The sequence below is a fragment of the Alexandromys fortis genome, unplaced genomic scaffold, assembly GCF_014885135.2.
Source record: "Alexandromys fortis isolate MF-2015 unplaced genomic scaffold, M_Fortis_MF-2015_v1.1 scaffold_80, whole genome shotgun sequence".
NCBI classification, from domain to species: domain Eukaryota; kingdom Metazoa; phylum Chordata; class Mammalia; order Rodentia; family Cricetidae; genus Alexandromys; species Alexandromys fortis.
The window spans coordinates 8,558,354-8,585,568 of NW_026068174.1; the positions used below are offsets into that span (position 1 = coordinate 8,558,354).

At 49.0% G+C, this 27,215-nt stretch overlaps 1 protein-coding gene across 3 annotated transcripts in view; it reads left to right on the plus strand.

Moving 5' to 3' along the window:
• Rap1gap2 (RAP1 GTPase activating protein 2) overlaps nt 1–27,215 on the plus strand; it is a 188,462-nt gene that overhangs the window by 47,730 nt on the left and 113,517 nt on the right. Inside the window, exon 1 of one of the 3 annotated variants that reach the window (XM_050128777.1) lies at nt 1,484–1,868. The exons of 1 other annotated variant lie outside the window; for it this stretch is intronic. In XM_050128777.1, coding sequence (XP_049984734.1) covers nt 1,762–1,868 — 107 coding nt within the window. In that variant the 5' untranslated portion in view covers nt 1,484–1,761. Of the gene's footprint in view, nt 1–1,483; nt 1,869–27,215 lie in introns of those variants that run through there. One more of the 3 variants, XM_050128782.1, reaches the window with a different exon arrangement.

The window sequence follows — 27,215 nt, forward strand, 5'->3', positions numbered from 1 at the left end:
TCACTCTTTCTTTCCCCTAGGCAGATGCTAAAGTCACCCCCAGTGAGATCCTTGCAGCTGCCTAGCTCTATCCCATGGGTGGGGCCAGGGGGTCACTCCAGTCCGGTTATAAATAGACGTCGGTGACTGTGTCTCTGATCCCCCACCATTCAGGAGGGCCCAAGGCCATTGCTAATGGATGCTTCATAAATAGACCAGGTGCATTTTGGAGCCACCTTGGGGCTCCTTCTCTCTGCCCCAGCTCTAGTACTAAGTGGAGAGTGGAGAGTCCAGACAAAGCCAGGGGCCCTGGAGTTCATTTGCAGGCCCCTCCGCTCTCAGATACAGTCCTCTTCCCTGTCTGTATTTTCTGTTTGCTCAAACACCAGACTGTGTAAAAAACAAGGGAAATTGCTAAGGGACCTCTTGGCCCCAACAGGGCTGTTTCCAAAGATGGGCTAATTGGCTTGTTTTAATTCCCTTCACCGACCCCCACCCCAATGCCCGATTCCTTTTCCCCAAGGAGGCAAGGCAGTTAGTTACGCTTCAAGGGCTAAGGGGCGGGTGGTGGGGAGGGCTGGGAGGCCCCCTGCAGCAAATGGAAGTAATCAAGGAGGGGGGACTCTTGAGTGAAGCCCGTTGCTGTTAGGGCTCAGGCTACCGCCCCTTCCTTAACTAAGAGCTGCGACGTTTTGTGATCAAGTCAGGATGGAGCTTTCTCACAGTGTGCTGGAGATCTGAGGGTCGGACGAGGTGGGTGCGGGCGCAGGACTTGAGGCTCGCCGACTAACCTGGTACTCTAGGAGGAGGCAAACCCGGGTGAAGTTGATCACCAACCCTATGTTGTTCAATTCGGAGGCCGGTCCTACCAGCATCGCTCACAGCCATCCTTTCGCGGGCTCGGAGTGGTGCTACGGGAGGTGGCGTCTTTCCTGATCGCTCTCCTCAAATCTCCCCATTCTTGACTGGTCTCGGGAGTATCCCAGTGACTATCCAGAGTGGGACCCTGGGGCTGGGGGCCAAGGCGGTGGCTTGTTCGCAAAGGCGGTTTATCTGGGACAGTGACGGGGTGGTGGCGGACGCGCAGTTTTTTCTCCGTGTGTTTTTTTTCTCCCCTGTTATAAAGCCAGTGACAGCATCGGAGAAGTATCCTGAAGCGCCGGCCTGAGAGTGCGTCAGCCTGGGGAGGGAGCCTGAGGTGGCTGGCGGAGCTCGGGAGACAGGGACCGGGACTGGGCACGGGGAACAGTGCTCTTAGGGCAGTGTGCGAACTGCGAACTCGGGCTTCGAGCCCCGCAGCTCCCGGCACTATCGAGTCGCCATGACCCGATTCCCTGCTCTCCTTAGGGTCGTGTCGCCTGCTCTCCAGAGTCCCGCCGCCTGAGTTCCCTAGGGTTGCTTCGCGAGGGTTGGGTCTCCTGTTTTACCCTGTCTTGGCTGCTGGGGAGTCAGCAGCCCCGGCGCGGGAGGCGGAGCCGGGGCGGGGCCGGGGCGGGCGGTGCGTCGGAGCGGGAGCCCCGGAGCCGCTGGCCAACCGCGCCCGGAGCCTCGGAAATGCCCGCGCTGGGGGAGCGCACACCGGCCGCCCCGCGGGCCCCAGGGAGACGCTGAAGGTCGTCGGGAAGTGAGCGCCCAGTCACCTGACCCTCGGGCGCACCTAGGTGGGGCGGGGCCCATGCGAGGCGGGCGGCAAAGGCCGGGGCGCGGGCAGCGCGGAGCCGGGGCGGCGGCGGGGACGCGCGGCGGGCGAGGGCGCGGCCGGGCACCGCCAGCGGCCTCGCCATGTCCCAGCCGGCCGGGAGGATGCATTGCCGAAAGGCGGGGATCCGAGCCGCCGTGGTGCTCATCGGACTCCTGCACAAATCTCGAAAGCAGAATAAAGAGAAAAGGTAAAGCTAGCATCATCCTGCTCCCCTGCCCTCCGCGCTTGCGATGAATTCCAGTTTTCTTTCGGGTAGACTTTTCTTTTTGACTCCCTTTGGATGAGAAGAAAAAGGCTGACTGGCTCAGACGGGACGCTAGCGGAGTCAGAGGGCTCCTAGACCTTGGCTTTGCAGATCGAGGTACCCATCCCAAAGCCTGCAGTGGGGAGAGTGTAGAGCTACTGGCTCAGCCCAAGCTTCTCTGCAACTTGGCTGAACCCTCAGCTGCCTGCCTGGCTCCGCGTGTTCTGCGCTTGGGTGCCGGCAACGACCAAGTTTGGAGGTGGCTCAGCCCCTGCTTCCCCACCGTGTCTGTTTTTGGGTATTCCCTTCTTTGACTCTTTCTTGTCACTGCTCGCTCTTCTGTTTGCTCCCGGGCGTTAAAGATTGTTTTCTCAAGCTATTTCAGGGACACCCGGACATCTGTGTTGGGGAGGGGGAAACATGTGGAGCTGGTGTGTGTGTGTGTGTGTGTGTGTGTGTGTGTGTGTGTGTGTGTAAGAGTCTGAGGCAGCTGCCTGGGCTCCAGCCTCCAGATGCAGACTTGACGCCACTAAACCCCAGAGACCTGCTCTTGTAGGTTATTGCCATAACCTAACTTTTATGCTAGGGTTCTAGCAACCTAGGATACTGGAACCTACTGCCTGACTTCCAGGGGTTCTGCTTGAGGAGTTTTGGGTTGGGTAGTGCCGCACCTTCCCATACACCCCCACGGGTGTTACCGTCACAGACACATAGGTGGTGACTGACTGTCTCTGGAGTGTTGAGCAGCAAAGAGGAGGGCTTTAAGAATATGGTCTAGGTCGTGTCTGGTTCTTCTTGTTCCCATTTCTCCAAAAATGTGGATTAATGAGATGTTTCCCACAGCATAGGATGAGATGCCAGGGAAATGATTAAGGTAGTTGAGTCTGAAGTAACATTGAGTCATCTGCTAAGAAAGTTCTTCCCAATTCCCTACCAGTCCACACGATTCCTTCAAAGGGAAAGCTCAGCATGGTGGTACTCTGGCCTCAAGATTATTTCCCCCTTGTTGTTTGTTTGTTGGTTTTCTTGAGACAGGATTTCCCTGTGTAGCCTTGGCTGTCCTGGAACTCACTCTGTGGATCAGGCTGGCCTTGACTTCACAGAGATCCATCTTTCTCTGCCTCCTGATGTGCCACCACCAACCCGCTGGCTCCTTGCTTACGTTCCCTTTGTAATCCACCAGAGTGCTCTGGTTCAAGCTCTTGAAGTGGGAGAGGGGGGTCTGCCTAGAGGGGAGATCATTTTGTTTTCAGGAGTCCCTTCTAGTTCCCATTAGTGGAACTTATATATTTCCATTTGTGGCAATAACATAAGGCATCACTTAACTGTAGGCAATCCTGAGGATGTATTTGTTCAGTTGAAGCAGTTGTAATAAAAATATGTGTCAAGGCAAGGCTGGAGAGCTGACTCAGTGGTTAAAAGTATCTCATGTTCTTCCAGAGAACCCTAGTTCAGTTCCTAGCACCCATGTGTGAGGAGGGTGAGGTGTGGAGGGTGTCTCACAGCTGCCTGTAAGCCTAGCTCCAGTGGATCTGAAGCCTCTTTCTGGCCTCCCAGGGCGCCTTCACTCACTTGTGCAACCCTCCAGCATAGACACGTACATAAAAATAAAAAAGAATCTTAAAAAAATAAGTGATACCGAATATGGCCAGTGAATTCTGGGTGTCTGATGTTGAGAACACAGGTGTTCAGTAGAAAGGCTGCCGGGAGACCCAGGAGCCCAGTGCTCTGGGTCTGGAACCTTTTAGCTTTTAGACCTTGATTTCTTTCCCTTTCCCACCTAATCTGTAGAGGAGACATGAATGGGCCATAACCTCCTGGCACTAGAAGGATGGATGGATGGCTGGTCTCAGGGTTCTGCTTTGGGGAAAGAAAAAGAAAATGTGCTCCATAGAAAGGCAGGTTTAGCTGGGTTTGGCAGACAATGCCTAGGATACCACCTTGGAGGCTGAGGCTGGAGGATCAAAAGTTCAAGGCCAACCTGAGCTTCAGCGTGAATTCAGGACCAGGATGGACTGGGAATATGATTCAGTTAGTGGTCACACACTTTCCTAGCATGAGGGTCCATCCCAAGTACCAGGATGGGAGGGAAGGCAGTACCTGACCAAAGACGGACCATGTGATGAGCCTTGTCTCGCCTATTGGCTATGAGGTGATGATACAGATCTCAGCCCCCTGTGCTTCACATTCTGCCTGCACACAGAGGGCTTGCTTAGGCTCAGGTGCTGTACTATGGGTGGGGATGTAGCTAAAAAGGCTATGTCTTCACCCACAGTATGGATGAAGAGGATGTGGTTTGAATGGCTCCCATCTCTAACAGGCCCTGTGCCCTTGCCGACTAAGGAAAGATGTCTCGTGGTTACAACCCTACCAGTAGTGGTCAAGGCTCATTGTGCACAGGCAAAGGAGGCAGAGAGATGGACATGGGTTGGGGGTACCCCATGAGGTAGCAGACAGGGCCCAGGGAGAGTTCTGCTGGGTTCAGGATGCCTGATGGTGATCTGCCCTTTGTGGATGCTCTTGTCTGCCAGTCATGCAGACAGTAGTTGCCCCCGCCATCCTTGGCTTCATCTGATGCTTCTGTTGCTATAGCCTGATGCCTTTGGCCCTGCGCTTACCCTCCTCAGAGAGAGGATCAGTTTAATCTTGGTGTAAAGTAGCTTTTGTGTCTTCTCTTGCTTTATTCTGGAGTTTCTGTATCTTTAAGTGTCTGGAATCTGTGGTGCACACTATTGACCCCTGCTCTGCAGGTGCCTGCTGGCCACAGGGAATCTGGGGGCAGGTGGCAGCTGCTAGCTCTTGCTAAGCCTTCCCTAAACTCCGTGCTGGGTGTTAAATTTGCGGAGTTCTTCCTTCCATCCCTTCTCATCATGGGGTCAACTCAGACTCAGGCCCCTCCCCATCCTTCCAGAGGCTCGATCCATCCATCGATCTTCCCAGCACCTCTAATTGACAGGCATATGCAGAGAACACTCTGGGCTCTTTGCCTTCGGGGCTGCAATGGTGATGTGTGACTGTCAGGGATGCTCTAGTGGTCCTTGTCATCCTCTTTCTATGATGCTTGAAAATATAACACACAAAGGGGCTGATTGCTGTGCCCGGGAAGATGGCCTTGAGGCAGGTGTCCCAAAGGCAAGGGACCAGGAGCTTCCCAGGATCTCTTGGTAGGTCCTAAAGAGTTGTGCTCACAGCTCCAGTCCCAATTTACCCATTTTAGAAATGAGCATGGGCTTTGTCATTCTTAAAGAATTATTATGCTAATTTAGTGTGTGTGTATGTGTGCATGCTCTGGAGTGCATGCTCTGGAGTATAGAATTCAGAGGACAACTTGCTAAGGTCAGTCCTCTCTTTCTGCCTTGTGGGTCTAGTGGCTAGAACTCAGGTCATTAGTCTTGGTGGCCTCTGAGCTGTCTCACCAGCCCAGTTTCTCAGTCTTAGCAGATCTCTTCCAGAGTTTGGGACACCCTGGAGGTTCTCTCCCCTTTTGGCTACCTGCAAGGTTCTGTCACAGGGAGTCTTTCCAAATCAGTACCGTGTTTGAGAGGACTTGAATCTGACATCTTCTCTGATACTGTAGCTTGAAATCTCAGCATAAGGAGTTCCTTTAACATGGGTTCATCGAGAAGAGCTTGGTAGATGAGGCAAGGCCCAGAGTATTTCTTCGTAGCATTAGGTGAGGGTGGCGGGAAGCTGGGCCTCGTCACACAGGCCTGTAATCCAAGCTGCTCAGGAAGTTGAGGCAGAAAAATCAAATGTTCAAAACCTGCCTGGGCTACAGAGTGAGTTCAAGACCAGCCTGGACAATTTAGTGAGACCCTAAACCAAGTAAAGAGGGGGTAGAGGATGCAGCTCGGTGGTAGGACACTTGCTCAGCATGTGTGCCGATGTGTGGGGGACTAGGTTCAGCCCCCAGTATTATGAAAAATGTCGGTGGTGGGGAAGATGTAGTTTTGGGGGTACAGCGACACTTTGGTAGAAAGGAAGATGTATTAGCTAATGGCAGTTGTTCATAATTCAGATGTGGTGAAGTTGGTGTGGCCCCGGGTGTGACATTCTGAATCAGAAGGTAGTTAGCAGTAAATGAAACAAACAAACAAACAAAACAACAAACAGAGGGAGTTATTTTGGGAACATTCCCATCCTGGAGATCCCAAGGAGGAAAACATGGCTTCTCTTGTCATTTAGCAAATGCTTGCTGGCAGGCAGTGGTGTGGGGCAGAGAATCTTCTGAGGGTGATTTCTCTTTGTGGGGTGCAACTTACAGGGGCATTTCTGTATAGGTTGTTAGAAAAAGCCTGCTTTTCCTTAGTTTTTATTTAAAAAAATAACATAGAATCTTTTGGGCATGTTAAAGTACCTTGTGTGTGCTAGGCAAATGCTCTTATCACTGAACCACATTGCAGCCTTGAGGTCGTTCAGGAGTTGACAAAGGTAAAGAGAAGTGTATGGTGTAGTAGCCAGTTCTGTGGTCATCAACCGATGGTCAGTCTTGGTTCATTCATTAGCCATCCCGCTTCCTCACAAAGATTATGTTTGAGCAAATCCAAGATGTTAGATCACTTCCTTCTTCCATTTGCATTTTTTGAGACGGGTTTCAGTTTGTGCTTTAAAGATAAGTATCCTTAAAAAGTTATCAAACCTTTCCAAAGACGGCAGTAAGCTCTTTATAAAAGATTTATTTTTATTTATATGTATGCGTGCGTGTCTGTGTGTGGTCTGTGCACATGTGTGCGATTACCCATGGAGGCAAGAAGAGGGCTTCAGCTCCCTGGAGCTATAGAGGTGAGCAGCCTGCTGTGGTGAGGCTGGGACCTGAATCCACAGCCTCTGCTGGAGCAGGAGTACTCTGAATCACCAAGCCATCGTCTCAGCTCCACAGTAATTCCATAATCTATCTAGTCATTATTCCAATTTCCCCAATTGTCATAAAAGGGTTTCTGAGTCAATATTCAGGCAATCAAGTGTGATGGGTGTACTTCTCAATCTGTACAATTTCCTCTTCCAATTATTTCTCTTTTCATTACAACTTGTTTATTGAAGGAATGAGCCCCCTCTGTCTCCTTTGTCTTTTTTTCTTATGCTAAGCAAGTGCTATACCATGGAACCATACCTTAGCTTCTGAAGTTTCCCATAGTCAGGCCTCTGTGGTCAGAGACCCCTGGTGTTGTTCACCAAGCTCTTCCGTCTGCCATGTCACCTGTAAGTTATCATGTAGGTCTAGACTAAAGGCTCTGTCAGGGGTGAGTTTGGCTCCTTTGTTTACTGCCATGATTGCATGATATACTGCTGAAGGTATTTGGTGTCTATTTTGGTGAGCTAGCAGCCATGATTGCTTTGTTCCTGGACTTTGCACCTGCTGTCCAGGAGGAGACTTGATTTGGAGTAAGCCTTGGAAGCTAGCTGGCTGATACAAAGTCTGAGACTGTGCGGTGTCCAGGAGCCCAGGCCTCTCGGTTCCGGAGTTCCAAAGCTGGAAGGGGTACAGGATAGGAACCCATCTACTTCCCAACGATGTCCTGGGAGGTAGCTGGGCCCTCTGTTTCTGATGGGACAGTCTCTTGCTTCTTCACATCTGATGTTTGGTTGGCTGTTCTTGCTTTAAAGAACAAAGATCTCAGCTGATCTGTGGTGGCACACACCTTTAATCCTGCACTCGGGAGGCAGAGGCAGGCGGATCTCTGTGAGTTGGGGCCAGCCTGGTCTACAAGAGCTAGTTCCAGGACAGGCTCCAAAGCTACAGAGAAGCTTGGTCTCAGAAAAACTAACAAACAAACAAACAAAAACCAAACCAAACCAAACCAAACAAAAAAATCAAATATTACCTTTTAACCAGTGTCCAGTGATTAATCTCTCTGGGCATTTGAGAGTCAAACCCTTGGAGTTTAATGGACAGAATCCAAGGCATAAATGAATTGATTTGATTTCTCTTGAACTACTGTTTGCTTTTGAGATAGAGTCGCACTCTGTAGCCCAGGGTCATCTGAACTCTCAGTCCTCCTGCCTTAGGCTTTTGAGTATTGGGTTTTGGGTATGCACCAACTCTATAGGCTCGGGATATTAGTTTACTGCTCTATTTGGTGTTCTTGCTTTTAGCTCTTATCTGGGAGTTTGAAAGAGTCACATAAAATCAAGCCTTTTACCCATAGAGAAAGGCTCTGCTTTTTCTCTGGTTCTTCATTCTATCTCAGAGGAAAGCCAACGATGATCTTACCTCCTCCTGCCTCCTACCATGCCCCATGATCCCCTTTCTGCTGCAGAGTCCTCCCTTCTGTCCCTGGAACTTGTCAGTATGTTCTTGCCCCAGGCCCCTTGCACCTGCTGTTTGTGACTTAATTGTCTGTTGTTTCCTTCCCTGGACTCTTAACCCCTGCCCCACCCCCTCCAAAGCTCCAGAGGCCAGGCAGTCTAAGCCACTCACTTCAGTTGCCCTTGCTTTCTCTGTGATCGTTTCATTGTGCTTATGTGAGCTGACACTCAGTTTATGCAATAACTATTATAGCTACTGCTCTCTCTTCAGGCTGTGAGTGGAGACCAAGACCATTGGACTCACTTGTGACCCTGCTGAATCTCCATTGCCCAGAGTAGGAGGTGTGTGGTGGGATACTTCTTGAATGGGTAGAGTGAGGCTTGAGAGGCTGTGGCTTCCCCAAGTAAAACGTGCTTTGTTGCCCGTGTCCACAACTGCCCATCAATGTTGCATTGCTTCTCTGAGGCAGGTTTCAAGGTGTTCCTTTCTCATTTCAGGTCATTCTGTGTGACCTCAGGGAGAAAGGCAAAGGATGGGTCACTCTTGCTCATCTTCTCATAATTCCTTCGACCCCTTCCCTGCCTGTGCATAATACTGAGACCCATGGCCACAAAGAGATGGGCTCAGCCCCAGCTGTCCCTAGGCTAGGCAGGGCACCAGGGCTGTCCTGGGCCCTGGATTCCTAGATCTCTCCTCTTGGAGCTGCTGCCTGAGAGGCAAAAGCAGACTCCCTTCATTATGGCAGAGGGGCCGGTGGGCGTCTGAATTAGTGAACAATTGCCATTAGCTAATACATCTTTCTCTCTAAATACAGTTTTATGTCTCTGGAGTCCGCGTGGAGCACAGATGGCTGCCTACCATGGTGTTGCCAAATAGAGGGCTTGCCAGGCCTGCCTGGTTCAACCAACGAGAATCCCTTCTGTGCACACGAGAACTGCCCAAGGGCCTGGGAAGGTTTTAAGTCATTTTAAGTGGAGGCCTCCATCCGTCCACAACCCCACTCCCTACCAACCAAGGTTCTTGCCTGCCCAAGCCATAAAAAGCAACTGAGGTAGGCAAGATGTTTTCAGGTGGACAAGTGCTATTTATTTTAATAGCTATTTTGAAAAATGAATTCTGGCAAGCTATGCTGGCTTCCCATGTATGGCAGTTACATAACATTTTAAAAAAGCAAATTTAAGTCAAAAATTGCAAGTCAATTTAAAGAAAATTGTTAAGAGAAGTAAGTCATTGTCAGGTGGGACTAGGATTTGGGGAAAATCGGGAAGGGGAGGTGAAAGTGTCTGAGATTTGGGGACAATTTCTTACAGACTAACTGAGCTACAAAACACCAGTGTCCCAGGACTATGGAGGCCAGCATGGGGCATGTAACGAACCAATGTATCGTGCTTTTATTATTTATTTTCCCATGTATCTTGTGTGTGTGTGCTCTTGCACATGCTGGGATGTACATGTGGAGGTCAGAGGTCAGCTCTGTGGGCGCTGGTTCTCCTTCCATCGTGTAGCTTCTGAGCGAGCGTACAAGGTAGGTCAGTACACGCAGTGGCACACTCCTTGACCTGATGAACTTTGACTTGAGTAGACACCACCCAGATCAAAAGTACAGATTTTTTCTTTTAAAACCTCATCTGTCTCAGTGGCTCAGGCTTGCTAGGAACTTGCTGTCCAGCCCCAGGCTAGCTTGAAGTCATGATTCTTCAGCCCCTGTCCCTCCAGGAACTGGACTTAGACTTTTGTGCCGCTGTGCTCAGCCCAACATTGATTGGGGTTTGTGAATGGGAGCCCTGGGTCTTCTCTCTGGAGGACAGTGTTAGAGAACCCAGCCTGATTTCTGGGGCTGAGCGAACTTGCTTTGACCTTCTCTTCTCCAGACATACTCAGTGAGAACCTGGAGCCAGTGCCGTGATTATTCACTGCCCTTGGAGCAAGGGTGCCTTGAAAAATTGTCACTTGCTTTTAAGCTTATCGGCCGTGAACACACTCTTTCATGAAGGCTGGTGCTTCAGCCAAGTCCTGCCTGGAGCCCTCCAGGATCTGGGGACGTCTCTGGAGACACACTGGCCCCATGTATGCCCCGAGATAGCTGGCCCTGCCAAGCCTTGGAGTTAGCTTGCTTCCTCTGTAGGAAGAAGGGTCAGGCCTTTTGGTGAGAGACACCCTCCCTTCTCTCTCTCTCTGCCTTTGCCTTGTTCTGTTTCTTTACTGTAAAGATTGTTACTATCCATACTGAATGCTGTAAGGTAGACTCAGGGCGTGATGATGGGTCCTGGGTCACAGGCGAGTATTCTTGGTAGCAAAGCAGTTTTGACAGCTCCGTGAGGTCATTCTTCTTATCCCCGGTCCATCAACAGATTTGAGTCACAGGGTATAGTTGGAGTGGCAGTAGGGGTCCCCTGTGTTTCACTGTGACGGCGGTGCCATCCCTGCCACCTAGGAGCTTGCACCTGAGGTGGAAATCAGAAAGGGGGGTCCTGCAGAGTCCCCTGCCGCACACACTGTGGTGGCTGCTGTGGATATAGGGAGGAGGATGGTATAGAATCGAAGTCCTGCACTGCCATCCTCTAGAGTCCGTGTCGAGTTCATTTGTCTTGTAGACCAGGCTGGACTCGAACTCACAGAGATCCACCTGCCTCTGCTTCCTGAGTGCTTGGATTAAAGGAGTGTGCCATCACTGCTCGGCTTTCTGGTGTTGGTTTGTTTTTTTTTTAGATTTATTTATTTTTATTTTATGATGTGTATGAGTGTTTTGCCTGCATGTATGCCATGGACATGGTGCCTGGTGCCCATAGAGGTTAGAAGAGGGCATTGGATTCCCTAGAGTTGGGGTTACAGACAATTGTTAGCAGCCATGTGGGTGCTGGAAATCAAACTCAGGTCTTCTAGAAGAGCTGCCTGTGCTCTTAATTACTGAGCCTCCTCCCTCCCTCCCTCCCTCCCTCCCTCCCTCCCTCCCTCCCTTCTTTCTTTCTTTCTTTCTTTCTTTCTTTCTTTCTTTCTTTCTTTCTTTCTTTCTTTCTTTTTTTTGAGACAAGTTTTCACTGTGTAGCTCTGGCTGACCTGGAACTAGGTATACCGGGCAGGCCTTGAAGTCACAGAAATTTTCCTGTCTTTATTTTTTTCCTCTTTTAAGTTTTTATTTTAAGATCGTAGATTTCATATTATAACTGTTATATCAGCCTTCCCCGGAGAAACCAGTAGCTCTGGCAGTGTTGCTGGGGCCTTCCCTAAAATGCTGGCCACCTGTTCACTGACCCTCTCCACGTGTCCACACCTGCGCACAGTGCTATCTGTCACAATGACACACAGGATGTGGCATGTGCGAGGCATGAGGCCTAGGGTGGAGCTGTCAGGGTAACTCTTTAAGCCTGAGGGTTACACCCCAGCTTTGCGTGTCCCTTGGCTCTGTTGGCTTGGGATAGGTGCATTGTGATTAGACCAAGGAAACCTACAGCCGAGCTGTAGGAGCTGGGTTGCTGGATGGGGTTGCCCTTGGATTTCCTCTTCCCTCACCCCAGGAATGACCCTCATAGACAGTGACAGAAATTGTGGCAGACTGTATACATTGTATTACGTAAGCTTAAGGAAATATAGAGGGGGTGGGGGTTCGGAGCCTGGATGGAGTCAACTCTGGCCATGCACTGGGATGGTGCCTGGACCTAACTCAGTTTTGTTCCCTGTATGTCAATGATTTTTATCCTGTCTGTTCTTCGTAGTGTTTCCTGTCACTACTTGTGTAGCAGCACTGGGACAGTCTGGTGCCCAGTTCTGTCTCCTTTCTCCTGCTGTTCAGTGTGTGGTGGCCCTGGTTGCAGTACTTAGCTTGCTGTACTTGCTTCTCAGTGCGCAGGAAGGGCATTGTAGGGCAGGGGACCAGGCTCATGACAAAACTACAAACATCAAACCCGTGGCACCTGAGCATATTACACACATGCACACACATCACACACAGACACACACATGTATAAGGAAGGGACAGAACAGATGTCTAGAGCAGGTCTAAGCCGAGGGGTGAGGGAGCATCAAGTTGGAAAGGGTGTGTCATGTTAGACCTCGGAAATGCTAACGGGCATCCTGGCTGCCAGGCAGCTGTCCTCACTAATTAGACAGGAATTGCAGGGCTGGCTGCAACCACAGTTACCCACATGTTCTGTATTTTAATAGGACATATATTTTAATAAGATATTTAACCCAAGATGCAAAGGCAGAAACTGCAAATCAAGAGGTAACTGAAACAGGCTGTCTGGAAAGAGGACCTGCAGGTGTTCCAGGAAAGGCTTTTGACTGACAGCTGAGAAGGTCTACCAAGGGCATGGCCATGTGGAGACTGGACACAGGCTGTGGGGCAAGCGATGGGAACAGAGGCAGCTGGGTCCACATGGCCCGTCCCCTGTACAGTACCTCACTTCTGGAAAGTGCCTCTCGCCCTCACTGTGTCGCAGGCTGGTTCCTCTCTTAAATACAAATGCAAATTGCAGCCCTTCATGGAAGTGGGGTGTGTTCTAAATACCAAACTCTGTGTTCTTCCTTTTTGGTGTTTGTGGAATGCAGGTGTGTGCTAGTACCATGTGACAGGGCTCAGGGGGACAAGACCACCCTCTTGACCCAAGAAGGAGAGACCTGGGATGTGAGGGGGAACCTAGGGCAAAGAAGTGTGGAATCTGAGGGGTATTTGGGAGGTCAGAAGTCAGGGGGAGCCCCCCCCCCCCGAGAAAGACAGCGTGCAGTTGTTGGCATTGGAGGTGGCCCATGAGAAGTGGACAGGATATCCAGGAGGTGGGAAAGGGTGCAGGGTGTTCCCAACCTAGAGAGCGCCAGCAAGGGGATGGAGGTGGATAGGGCACAGGGCGCACCTAACCTAGAGAGCACCAGCAAGGGGATGGAGGTGGATAGGGCACAGGATGCACCCGCAGAGCCTGGGTTGACTGTAGTGTGGATTTCACCTGGGGAGTAGTGGAAATGAGGTTGTCAGGGTGGCCTGAGGGCACGCCGGCTGCAGGTGTGTAGCTGGTGTTGAATGTCAGGGAAAGAAGGCCAGGTTAGGCAGTGAAAAGCTTGCTGGCTTTGCCTCCTCTGGCTCACTGAGTAGCATCCCAGAGCAGGGTCAGGCAGTGTGGCTCCTGAAGCTATTCTGTGCTGCTCGTACCCTAGCAGTTCAGTTAAGCAGAGCACAGACAGTCTGTGCCCTTGAGGAGCGGCAGGGGTTCAACCCAAACAGCTTTATGCTGATTGGTTTTTATTTGGACTTTTGGAACAAGGCCCCACTCTTCAGCTCAGGCTGGCCTCATACTTGTGGCAGTCCTCCTGCTTTAGACTCCCTATTGCTGGGATTATGGGTATGAGCCACCATACCCAATTCTGATTGGTAGTTTATCTGAATTAATCAGCAGGCTCTGGATTGGAGAGATGACTCAGTGCTTAAGAGTACTTGCTACTCTTGTGGAGTGGCGTACCTGGGTTTGGTTTCCAAAACCCACATGGCAGTCATGGCAATTCCAGGGGATCCAACACCTCTTCAGGTCTCCTTGGGCACCTACATAAATACATGTAGGCAAAGCTCTCATATACATTAGAAAAATCCATGTATGGTAGTGTTGATTCTAGCAGTTGGGAGGAAGAGACAGGAGGATCCCTCTAACTTCGAGACCAGCCTAGTCTACATAGTGAGTTTCAGGACAGCCAGGGTCACATAGAGAGACCATGTCTTTATAAAAAGCAAAACAAGGGGCTGGAGAGATGGCTCAGAGGTTAAGAGCATTGCCTGCTCTTCCAAAGGTCCTGAGTTCAATTCCCAGCAACCACATGGTGGCTCACAACCATCTGTAATGAGGTCTGGTGTCCTCTTCTGGCCTGCAGACATACATATAGACAGAATATTGTATATATAATAAATAAATATTTTTAAAAAAGCAAAACAAAAAATAAAATCTTAAAAAAAAAGTAGCTGGGTGATGATGGCACACACCTGTAATCCCAGCACTCGGGAGGCAAAGGCAGAGAGAGGCAGGTGGATCTCTGTGAGTTTGAGGCCAGCTTGGTTTACAAAGCAAGTTCCAGGACAGCCAGAGCTATTACACAGAGAAATCCTGCCCCCCCAAAAAAAAAAAAAAAGGAGAGAGAGAGAGAGAAAAAAGAAACAAAGAAAACCCCAATAAGAACAAGCAAACACCCCCTCCCAAAGTAACTATCTTTTGGTTTTAGGTTCTAATTAATGTAAAGAGAAAGAGTCTTGGTGTTGTGGTCCCCCTGCCCTGACCCTAGCTTAACCGGCAAGCTAAAGGGGATGGGGGTTCAGGCATGGCAGTATACAGACTCAAATTCGGTTTTTGGGTTTGGTTTTTCCTTAGGCTATACTTCCTGGGTTGGCTTTGTTGCAGGCTGGAGATTTATAGTTTGCATTTATATAGAAAGAGCAGCCTGTTTTCCAGCATCAGTGGATGTCCCAGGGACAGTTCAGATGGGCTTAGTGGGGCACACCCCTACCCTTGATCTTTGACTAGACGAATAGGATACCCCTGGCTCCAGGAGTCAGGGTTTTGTTTTTGTGATTGGTCCTGGTTCTGGGAGGGGAGCTGCTTGGCTGAGAACAAAGGAAGGACAGCCTGAAGAAGTTGGTGTGCTGTTGACAGTGGGCAGCTAGGAACCCCACAGTGGCTCTGTCTCCTGGCCAGATGGGCGAACCCCACAGTGACTCTGTCTCCTGGTCAGTTGGGCAAACCCTCACAATGGCTCTGTCTCCATCCAGGTGGGTGAACCCCACAATGGTTCTGTCTCCTGGCCAGGTGGGCAAACCCCCACAATGGCTCTGTCTCCTGGCCAGGTGGGCTAGCTGGTCTTAATCTTGATTTGACCTTGTGTGTCTGGCTGGGAGCTCAACTGCAGGTCTCTGCCTGATATAGGGCATGATGGCTGTGCTGGGCGAGGCTTCTTTCCCTGGTAGGCACAGCAGCTTGGGGTCCCTAGTCTTCTGTGGTAAGCACTTCTGAACTTCTTTTCTTGAGCCTGTCCTGAACACAGAGGTGTCAGACATGTGACTGTCTTGCACCCTGGCTGAGGGAACAGGTGAGCCCTGCACTGGACCCTCAGCTCCAGGACTGGGCAGTGCTTCTCATCCTCTTTTGCTAATGCATCATGGGAACCAGAGCAGGCTTTTGATCCCAGGACCCTGGCTGAGAATGGAGCTGTCTCTGTGTGATCCACTCCCCTGTTTGAGGACCAGGCCCAGCAGCAGTCTCAGAGTTTGAGAGGTAGAGACCCTTGGATAACAAAAACACAAAACTGCATTAGGATAGAGTGGCAGCCTGAAGCCTCACGGAAACTTAGGGAGGCCAGATACAAATGCAGAATGTCTACAGCATTCAGTCGGTGGCCCTAGTTTTCCTTGCTGGGAGATGGAGAGAGGACTATTGGATACTTTCTATTTCTTCTTGAGTGGGATTACTGCTGCAAACAAAACTTTTATTCAGCTAGTTTACTCTGAGGATGTAAAGAATTGAAAGCAGGGGCTCATTAGAACAGGCTGGCATGGAAGCAACACCAGTGTCCCCCAGCAATGGACGGACGAGCAGGATGTGGTAGAGCCATACAGTGGAATACTATTCAGCTATAAATGGAATGGAATCGTCTTGCAGCACGGAGGAAATCAGGACATTATGGTAAGTGAAATGAGCCAAACACAGAGAGACAGGTCCCCGTGGTTCTGTTTTTGCCTTACTTTGTTCTGGTTGCTGTAACAAGCTATTAGAAATGTGATGTTTAAGTCAGACATTTATGTATTACCACTTAGGGGATGAGAATGGAATAGTCAAGGCCCTGGCAGTTGTGGTACCTGGTGAAGGCTGCTTCTTGACCCAAGGTGCCTCTGCCTCCTCCTCCTTTTCATAAAACATTCTATGTGTATGAGTGTTTTGCCTGCTTCTGTGACTGCACCACATACATGCCTAGTGCTCATAGAAACCAGAAGAGGGTGTCAGATTCCCTGGAACTGGAGTCGCAGATGCTCCGAGCCACCATGTGTGTGCTGGGATCAAATCCAGACCCTTTGTAAGATTAGTCAGTGCTGCTAACCAGCTAACCACTGAGCCATCTCTCCTGTCCTGATGGCCATCTTTTTTTTTTTTTTTTACTATGTCCTCATAGAGGAAGATACAGGGAGATTCTGTGGGAATAGACCCCACTCATGACAGTTCTGCCCTAGCAACCCACTGAGACCATCACTTTGTTGGGGAAGTAGGAACTCATATGAATTTAGGGGTACATAGCTCTTTAGTCTCCAGCATAATCATGCTTGGACTACGCAAACTCAGAGTCAGGAGGTAGGATATAGATGATCAGGGCCTAATGTGGGACACATTATTGGCTAGTGGATATAGAGTTTCTAGTAGGGGCTATGGAAAGTTCTAGAAATGGATAGCAGCAATGGTTTCATCACAGTGTAATTTCATACTTTAAAGTATTTGAAATAGTGAAAACAAAGATTCTCAAACAGACGCCATTCAGAACCTAGATGTGGGAAGCAAATGAGAGGATCTCTGTTTCTAGTTGAGATGGGTGGGCACAGTGTCCTTAGTCTGGCCTCTAAGAACTGAGGTGTGTTTGGAGCCCCTGTGCCTTGAGGACCCCAAGGAAGCCACAGTCTTCTCGAATGCTCCCTAACGGCCCCATCTTACATTCTCTTTATGGTAAGGTGAGCCACATCCAGGGAGAAGTCCAGGAAGCCTTGGGCCATTTTGTGTGAGCCACCTTTTCATCCGGGCATTGCCTGCTGCGGCAGCTCATGGACTGTGTGGGACTCTACTGTCTCCAGAGGCTCGCCATGGCTGAGAGGGGTCTGGGCCACCTGAGTGAAGGTTTGGGTTTGGTGACAGAGGAGTGTCTCTTGTGACCTACTGGCTCACCCTGCGCTGGGCAGCACAAGTGCTGATGGGCTGGGCAGCCTGCAGTGTGGGTTTCAGTGCCGACTTGACCACTGCAAGGCTCAGAGCCTTTCTCCAAGTTCATTCGGGGCTGCTGCTTCATGCCAGCCTGAGGCTGGCATTATTAGTTCTTAATTGTAATGTATTTTAAAATCCATGTTGCTTGCAGATATGTTAGAAAACATGTAACTCATGCAGAGACTCAGCGGCGACCACTATTCATCAATATTATGTTTTTTTTTTCCTGCTTGTCCTCCCAGCCTCTGGCCACATCTGCATCTTTACCCATTTCTCCAATTATAAGCAAATTGGGATTTCCCTTCCTATGCAGTGCACTAATCAGGCCTCTTGAGAGCCAGAAAGCCTCATTAGCCAAACAGAGCAAGTTGTTGGCAGGCACTCCCATGTGCTGAAGGACTCGGCTTCAGGCACAGCTGGCTCCAGGGCCATCTGCATCCGCCCCTCTCTGTCTTTTGACTTGGTGTCTGTCTGTGGATTGGTTTTATCCTCCTGGGTCATCTGTTCCTGTGATACTGGACCTGCAGTTATAGTTCACCATGGGCAAAACATTTTGGCTTCTTGACCTCTAGAGAGGAATGAAAGCTACTTTTTAACAGCTCCAGCTAGACAAATTCTAAAGAGGAAGTCGTGATTGGACAGCTTGGGGATCTGAGTTCAATTCTCAGAACAGGCATAAAAAACCAGACATGGTGATACATGCTGGTCATCTCAGCGCCGGGAGCAGAGACAGGGGTTTATTGGCCAGACAGTCTAGCCTAATTGACGGGCTGAAGCCCCGTGAGATACCCTGTCGCAAAGGGCAGCTCCTGAGGATGCTAGCTGAGGTTGTCCGCTGACCTCTACATGCATGTGAATTGCAAACACATATGCGCGCGCTCACACAACACGCACACCGGAAGGTGAAAACATGTGTATGCCCTTTGACACAGTGAACCGCCTTGAGAGTATCTCAGAATGTGGGGTGGCATACTTGCTCACCGCCTGGGGTTGTCTGGGTATTATTTGAGGTAGCAGAATACTGGAAACAGCAGATGCCTGTCTGGAGGGAACTGATCACACTGGTTATTTCACACGCCCGCCACAGACGACTCCTGCACTTGAAGAATGCAGAAGCGGTTTGGACGGTGACCAAATGGTTCCCAAAAAACTTTACACAGTGAAAGCAGGGTGCAGAATAGGATGCAGCAGATGCATGTTTTTCTGTGGAAATAAAGGGGGGGGTGGTGGTAAACAAGAGTTTGTGTTTGTGATGACCGGTACAGGTAGGAGCCCTCTGCATCCTCAGGGTCTGCCCTCATGGCGTCTACCAAACTTGATGGGAACTATTCGAAAAGAAAGTGTTCTTGTATTGAATAGTCACAGACCGCTTTTCTTTTCACCTTCCTCTAAATGACACAGTGTGACACTGTTTCCTAGCACTGCCGTTCAGCCACCAAGAGTCATTGAGACGGTTTAGAGTTTGGGGAAGAATCATGTAGGTTTTACAGAAGGAAGTATTGGTTGGGGTGATTCTGGGGAAACCCAAAATTCCCTCCAGAATCACCGCCCACAGCCACAGAAGGGTTACTCTCTGTAGTATTTGCATAAAGAAACTTCAAAAGGATGTGTAAAATTCATTTCAGGGGACAACAGGAACTGGATAGATTGGAACAAAGACAAGGCGAAGTAGGGCTTGGCGAGATGGTTCAGGGGCTCGAGCACTGACTGTCCTCCCAGAGGACCTGGGTTTGATTCCCAGCGCCCACGTGGTGGCTCACAACTACCTGTGATTCCAGTTCCAGCACTCTCTTTGGGCTTTTATGGGGATTAGGCATTCATGTGGTACACAGACATATATACATGCAAAATAGTAATAAAAAAGATATGACAGTGGCTTTTCTAAAATTTTTGGATTTTGAACCACAAAGTGTATTAGCTGTTCACATATCAACAGACCAGCTTCCTCTCAGGATGGTGGGTAGGCAGTTCTGGAATTAGACGTTAGTGATGCCTGGCTGTGCAGCACCCTGATCAATTAAAAAAGATATACTCATTTAACATTTAAGAATTTATTTTTACTTTTGAGAGTATAATTACATAATTTCTCTCTTCCTTTTCCTCCCTCTACCTTCCCATATACCCCTCCCTGCTGGCTTTCAAATTCATGGTCTCATTTTTCATTAATTGTTATTACGTGAGTGTGTGAATATGTATAGACATATAGCCCTAAATATAACCTGACCAGCCTATGTAATATTACTTGTGTGTATATGTTTTCAGGGCTGAACCGCTGGCATTAAACAACCAGTCGGTGTGCTCTTCCATGGGGACGGCTTGGTCCCTCTCTCAGTGTTCCGTACTTGCCTGTAGCTCTTTGTCCAGGGTTGAGGCCTTGCGAGCTGTTCCCCTTCCATGTCAGCCTGTCTGTCCTTCCAGGTTAGCCTGTCGTCTGTCCTTCCATGTTAGTCTGTCTGTCTTTCTTCCATTTCAGCCTGCCTGTCCTTCCATGTCAGCCTGTCTGTCCTTCCATGTCAGCCTGTCCGTCTTTCTGTGTCAGCCTGTCTGTCCTTCCAGGTTAGCCTGTTGTCTGTCCTTCCATGTCAGCCTGTCTGTCCATCCATGTCAGCCTGTCTGGCGGTGTCCTCCTTGTTCAGGTCCTCTTTAGGCAGCCATGTTGATGAGACTTGATGGTTGTAGCGTCTGAGTTTCCTAGGAGATATAATCTCGCCGTAACCCCCCTATTTGTTACTCTGCCTTTTGCAGTCTTTCCAGGCCCTTTTCTTCAGTGTTCCCTGAGCCTTAGGTGTGGGAGTCCAAATCCCAGTCCTGGCTGGACTGGAACTCACTCGGTAGACCAGGCTGGCCTTGAACTCAGAGATCTACCTGCCTCTGCCTCCCAAGTGATGGGATTAAAGGCGTGCGCCACCACCACCTGCCTGCCAGAGCATTCTTCATGGCACTGAGTATATTTTAAAAAGGCTGAGATGGGTTATGCTATGACTATCTCATATTATTTTTATCACACCTGTGTGCATGTATGTATGTGTGTGTGTGTGTGTGTGTATGTGTATACACACAAGGTTATAAAGCCATCCCTGCTGACCAGGCACAGCCAACCGTGCACTGCTCTGGCTCACTCCTTCCCTGCCCTGCCTTCTGCAATGCACGTGGTTTGGCCTGGTCTCCAAGCCCTTATAGTGAAGGCTTCAGCTGCGCCTGGTCCTCCTTGGCTTGATACTGAAAGCTAGTGTATGATGAGGCCCCAGAGGGAATGAGGCAGACTGCCCCATGCCTGGTACTCATAGTTCAACCCAGAAGATGGGCACTTAACTGGTCTTTACAAGGGCTGCGGGTGGGGACAGCAGCAGGAGAGAGCACCTGGGCCTAGAATAGACACCCCTGCTTGACATCTCGAGGAAGGGCCATTGCACCAGAGATCCAGAGGTGAACAGGACATAGGTAGACAAGATCTGGAGAATGGTGGCTCTGGGAAGGAGAGAAACATGGGCTGCCGACTGATGTGTCAGTGCGAATGGCCAGCTGGAGAAATCGGTGATCATTCAGCCTGGCTAGGTGAGGAGAGCAGGCAGAAGGTGTGTGTGTGGGGGGGAGGGGTGTGGGAGTGAAGCAGGATGGGGCATTGAGCGGGTCAGGGTTAAGTTTAACTCTAAGGATGGAGGGAGCCACTGGCGGGAGAAAACCTCATTTTTACTTTTGTCCCTTTGATCTTTTGAGATAGGGTTTTGCTAAGGAGCTTAGGTTAGCCTTGAATTCCACATGTGACCCAGGTAGGCCTTGAACTCCAAACCCTCCTCCCTCGGCTTCTCGAGTGCTGGGATGCCCGGCAAGCATTCACTCTCTATCCTGGTAGAGTTCACGCCACATACAGTGTGCCATTTTAAATGGCTGTCGATAAACCTTACTGTGGCATTGTTTGTTCTAGAATCTAGATGCTTTAAACTGTCTCCTCCATCCTCCAGAGCTCATCATCCAAACAACAATTCTCCTCCTACCAGGCACTCCCCATCCCTCCTCCTGTCCCTGGCAGTACCTCTCTGCTTCCTGACTCAATGCCTTGCCTGGTCTGGGCATCTCATAGTAAATGCAGTCATATGATTTGTGGTCTTCTGTGGTCGGCTTCTTTCACTTAGCATAACATTTTTGCGGTTCACCATGCCATGACCTATAATGCTACTATCTGCCCTGTTAAAGCTGGATAATATCCCGTTGTGTGTCTATACCGCATTTTGTTTGTTCATCTACCCACGAGCACACCTTTGGGTTGTTTCCACATTTTAGCCACTGTTTGTAGTGTTGCTATGAGCGTTCATGTGCACGTTTTTTGTTTGAACACCTGTTTTCAATTCTTTTGGCATGGAGCTGCTGGGTCACATGGTAACTCTGTGTTTAACTTTGGAGGAGCTGGCAAACTGGTTTCCAAAGAGGATGTACCATTTCATATTCCTTCAGCTTTGTGTGCGCTCCTGTGTATCCACTTGTCCTTGCCAACACTTGTTATTTTCTGTTTGCAGTTTTTTGTTTTACGTTGTGGCAGTCCTATAGGCGTATCATCAGCTTTTCCTTTAGGGAAGATCACTGTGTCTTTTCCTTCCTGGAGAATGGATTGGGTTGGGGTCCCACGGGATGGAGATAGTTAGGATGTGACTCCTGTTGCCTGGGTGACAGATGATGATGTGACAGAGGTAATAGGTAGGGAAATGGGAGCAGTCTAAGGGGTGGTGAGGCCCAAGTGCCATCAAAGGCTCAAGCATGGCCTGTTTATGTTGTGTCCCCAGAGGGTCGTCCAGTGCTGGGACATGGTGGGTGTTTTATTTCGTGGAATAAATGCTAGATGTGGATGTTGATGCTCTTTGTGCCTAGACTGTGGGCACCTCCCACACTTTTCAATAGCGCCTTTGGTCTCGGGAGAGGAGGACCAAGGAGAGGTCTTCGGTGGGAGACTGCAGGGTGAACTTGGGGCTGGATATTCAAAAGATATAAGGACTACCCTTTCTTTCGTTCCTTATAAGGAAAAGTAAAAAAAATATTTTTTATTTTATGTGCAAAGGTGTTTTGTCTGCATGCATGTCCGTGTACCGTGTGTGTGCCTGGTGCCAGAGGAGGCCAGATGAGAATGTTGGATTCCTGGGACTGTAGTTACAGATGGTTGTGAGCTGCCATGTATATGATGGGAATGGAACCCAGGTCTTCTGGAAGAGCAACCAGTGCTCTTAACCACTGAACCATCTCTCCAGCCCATTCTTCTTCCTTTTTTTATAGGTATGAACCGGGCTCTTGTGTGTGTTAGGAAGAAACCTCCATTCTGTCCTTGTTTCCAGGTCCCTCAGCTCCTGAAGGGACATATGAGCAGGGCCAGGGACTGGAGACAGGGCCTCTTGGGTGGTCCGATGACCTTAGGGGCATCTTCCCGGATGTCCGTCTATTCCTCCTCTTTCCACCACGCCCACAATTCTCTCCTTTCCGTCCTCTGTTCACATTTTCTGCTTCTTCTCTCGCCTGTGTTTGTAAATCTCCAAGACAAACACATTTTTATGAATCTTATTTGTCTCTCCCATCTGTAGCTCAGAGCAAGATAAAGATGTTTGCTTCAGTGCTAGATTTAGAGCTTTGGGTAGTAGTCGGCCCTGTTCCTGCTGTCTGCAGGTAACGTGACATACACTCCAGGAGGCTACATGTGGCTGGGGTCCTTGCCACCCTGGTCTCTGCTCCTCTGATAGGGGGTGATAGCCATTTACACTTGCTCCTTGATCACCCTCTGGTCCAGAGAGCAACCTGGGAAGAGCACAAGAGGTTGGAGACTTCTGCCAGTCTCTGGGACACAGAAGGAACTGGAAAGCCTTCTGTTAGAGTTCTGGATTTCAGGTGCCGTTCCTCCACTGACTAGGTGCACTCCTTTATCTAGCATTCAGCCTCTGCCATGCCTAGGTCAGCTCCTCCCTAGATGAGAGGAAACTTCATGCTTCATTCTGATCAGCCTCCCAGAGCTGTTTGGCAGAGGAGATGACCATAGTAAACATAAACACAGTCACTGCAAATTGTTATGGCTTCAACCCTTCATATTCACAGGGACCACATTCCTGAATTCACTCAACCATAGATTCAAAGATTCAAAGTATTTGAAAACACACACACACACACACACACACACGCATGCACGCACATAATCACAGACTTACTGAGTATGTGCAGATTTTTTTTTCCCATATTCCTTAAAATAACAACTCCATACTTTGCCTTTGTTCAGCATTATAGGTAGAAATGTCTTAAAGTGGACGGGAGGAGTCTGGAGAGATGGCTCAGGGCACTCATTTGACAGATCATAACTCTAACACTAATTTCAGGGGATCTGATGCCCTCTTCTGCCATCCACACATATCAGGCATATATGTGGTTCTTAAACATGCAGGGAAAATACCCATACACATAAAATAGTAAAAATTTTAAAAAGTGATGACAGGATGTACCTAGGTTACATGAAAATGAGCAAACAGGTTTCTTTTTTTGAGGGTTTGTAGTGTAGGAATGAACCTTAGAAGAAGTTGGTGAGGCAGTCCCTGCTCTGAGTGCCCACAGCCTGGTATGTAAATAAATCCAATTCTGGAAGGCTCTTCCCAGAAGGCTTCTTCATGCCTTCCCCTGGGGCACTCATTCAGGAGCTCTTCTTTCCACAGATAGTCTCCAGATGTTGCAAGGAGCCAGGTGATTTGTGGGTGCATGCCAGAGGCCAGCAGAGCTGAGGCCATGTGCTCCTCTGGGTCCTGAAACTGTGACCAGCTCCTCTAGCGGGAAGAGGCTCTGTGATCCCCTCCTGTGCCTGCACTGAGTTCCTTGATTAGGGGATTAAGTTATGCCTGTTTGCTTGGATAACTTTTTGGCTGGCCTAGGAGTGGTCTCTTCCTGCCATCATTTGGTCTTGCAAACTGGGGTACAGAGAGGATCTGAGAGGGGGAGACAGAGGCCCTGGGCAGGGATCCTTCATTCTCACTGGCTCCTGCTGCCTGCCGAGGCTGCTTTTAGTGCCCCTGGGGGAGAAGAACCCTGCCTCTAGGGCAGACCCTTCAGCCTTATTGACATTGATGCATCATCTCGTCACTGAAGTGACCAGGACAGCTAGAAATGATTCAGCAGGAAGACCCACGTGGCGGTCTTTTCTCAGCCCCGATTGCCTGCGGCAGGCGCTGGAGCTGCCATCTGGGGCCTGACACTGTCCTTTGATGTGTCACTTCAGAAAAACAGAAAGCAGATGTGGCAGGGCCCCTTCCCCCACCTGGGCCACTTTCTTAGATGCCCCTTGATTCTCTGAAAAGAGTTTTCCCTTATGAGTATGTATTTATGTTTACAACAGAAAGTGAAGGTAGATAAGGGTTGGCAAGATGGTTTAGCAGGAAAAGGTGGCTGCTACCAAACCCGAGGACCCGCGTTTGTGTTCAGGGACCCGCATGATGAATTGGAAGAACTGACTCTCATAAGGTGTCTTTTCGCTCCAGTGTGCACCATGGCACACATGTATGCCTCCTCTGTAATAAATAAATGAAAAAAAAACTTAAAGAAAATGTAAAGATCAGAAATAGAATGATAGCCACCAGGGTCTTACCCTGTGAGGCAAACAATGCCCTTCTTCAGTGTTTTCAACCTTCCTAACACTGTGTGACCTTTAAATACAGTTCCTCATGTTGTGGTGACTCTCAGCCATAAAATTATTTTTGTTGCTACTTCATAACGATTAATTTTGGTACCATTATGAATTGCAATGTAAGTATATGATTTATGACCCTGAGTTGTTTGACTCCATGTTGGGAACCATTTTTTCTACTACAAGCTACATTCTCTGCCCTTGTGATTTTGAGACAAGTCTCACTATGAAGCTCAGTCTGGTCTCAAACTCACAATCTTCCAGATGTTTGCTCTTAGCTGAAGTGCAGGAGTTATAAAAAGACTTGATAGGCATTTAACAGATGAAAAAGTACCATTCTTAGGCTGTTGAGTTGGCTCAGCTGTTAAGAGCACTTGTTGCTCTTGTAGAGGACCCAGGTTTCATTTCCAGCACCCAATGGCAGCTCACCACTATCTGTATCTTCATACTTTTGTAGGCACCAGGCACCCACCTAGTGCTCACACATCGCTGCAGGCAAGACACTCATGAACATAATAATAAAGCAATTAAAAAATATTCTCTTAAAACAAGATGTTGGACGTGGTAGTGCATGTCTCTTTAATTTATCCCAGCTCACTGGAGGCCAAGGCAGATCTCTATGTGTTCCAGGCCAGCTTAGTCTGTATTTATAGTAAGACCCTGTCTTGAAAAAAGGAATTAAAAAAAGAAAGATTAAAAAGGCGATTCTCATCTCAGGTGCTTTGGACATCAGGTGTGTTTAGGAAGGTGTCCCCAAGGCGTTGAGCTACCCTTTCCCAAGAGAGGGGTTAATGAATGACCCCAGAGCTCCAGCAGACTAGGGTAGAGGGGAGTCCACCAAAACCCATCTTCTACTGCCCTTTCAAGTCCCAGATCAGTTAGGCTCTGCGAGCTTTGGTTTCTTCCGTAAAATGGGAGACTCATTTTCTGTCGGTGCCATAGACTGTTGAAAAGATCAAATGAAATAGTATACTCAAAGCATTTAACACAGTGGTAGGTAAATGTTAGTTGATGGAGGATAGGGAAGGTACTCCTGTTATCTCTGCAGTTAGATACGGAGAAGAGGAGGAAGCTAAGGAGGGATGTAAGGTTAATAACAGTCCACATTGTCAGGGAAGGGGGTGAACTCTGCTTCATACTGTTGAGCCTGGCTGAGGTAGTGGTGGTGGGCAGACCATTTACAGGGGAGGCTAGATTCAACTTAGTTCCCTAGCTGTCAGAACTGGGAGCTTCTTGTTTACTCATTCCCAGTTTATTCAGTACCAGACATCATGCTGGGGACAGACAGTGGGTGGGATCCCCATGGCAGACCAGCTGAAGGGCAGGGGCCTCTGGTGTGGCTTTTTGCTTGTCATCCTGAGTCTTACTTATCCAGTGGTGGTCTCGTCTGCTGAACCCTTTCCTTAGCCCTCCAGCCACGGAGTATGGCAAGATCTTCCGGCAAGGCCTGCGAGCTTTCGTTGTTCTTCCCTAGGAAGGAAGACGGCTTTGCTGTCCCTGGTTTGACTCATACGTGGTGGTTCTGAGCATATTATTATGCTGAGGTGACCGTCCTGGTCACTATGGGTTGAGTTTTCAGTGCTTGGTTGCTTGGCCGTAGGTGGATCCCCTCGTCCTTGACATTTATCTTCCAGTGTTGTACCAGGGCCATAAGCAAAGAAAGGCAGATGTGAGCATGGGCCTCGTGCTCTGTCTCAGGACTGGGAAAGCTCAGGTGGCCGTACCTCTAATCACTTGTCAATCGACTAGACCTGACATGCTTACCATGACGTGCTGAGCCAGCACCATGTGACTGTTTTCTGCTTCAGCCAGGGGTGGAAACCCCTAATCTAATGTCACTTGTTCAGAAGAGTTAAGATTTGGGAGATGGTTTTAGAGTGGAGTGAAGGGATGGTGTGGCCGAGACGGAGATTTCTCAACATCCAGTGTAACCTCCCAGTACACCAGTCTTTTGTCTGTGCACGCCATCCAATAGTCTGTGTTTACTTATTATGACAGTGTAAATATGGTTAACAAGCCATGGAACAAACTGCAATTAAATTTCCTTTTGTGGGTAACTTTTTATTTTTCCTAGAATTAAGGATTAATTCATGTTTCCAGGTCTCCAAAGTAACAAGGTTTTCCATGTGTCTTCCTGTATTTGTTTTATTATTGTGATTTATTCTATTATAACAGTTTTCCCCTTAAAAGCTTGAACCTATTTATTTTATTCTATGTATTTTTTCCTAGCAAGGGACCTTATTTCTAGAACCTTCTGTCCTTGAATGAATGGTTGCTTTTTAATGATAGCCTCCCAAGAAAGGATATAAGAAGTTTTTGGAGAGCCGGGCGGTGGTGGCGCACGCCTTTAATCCCAGCACTCAGGAGGCAAAGGCAGGTGGATCTCTGTGAGTTCGAGATCAGCCTGGTCTACAAGAGCTAGTTCCAGGACAGGCTCCAAAGCCACAGAGAAACCCTGTCTCGAAAAACCAAAAAAA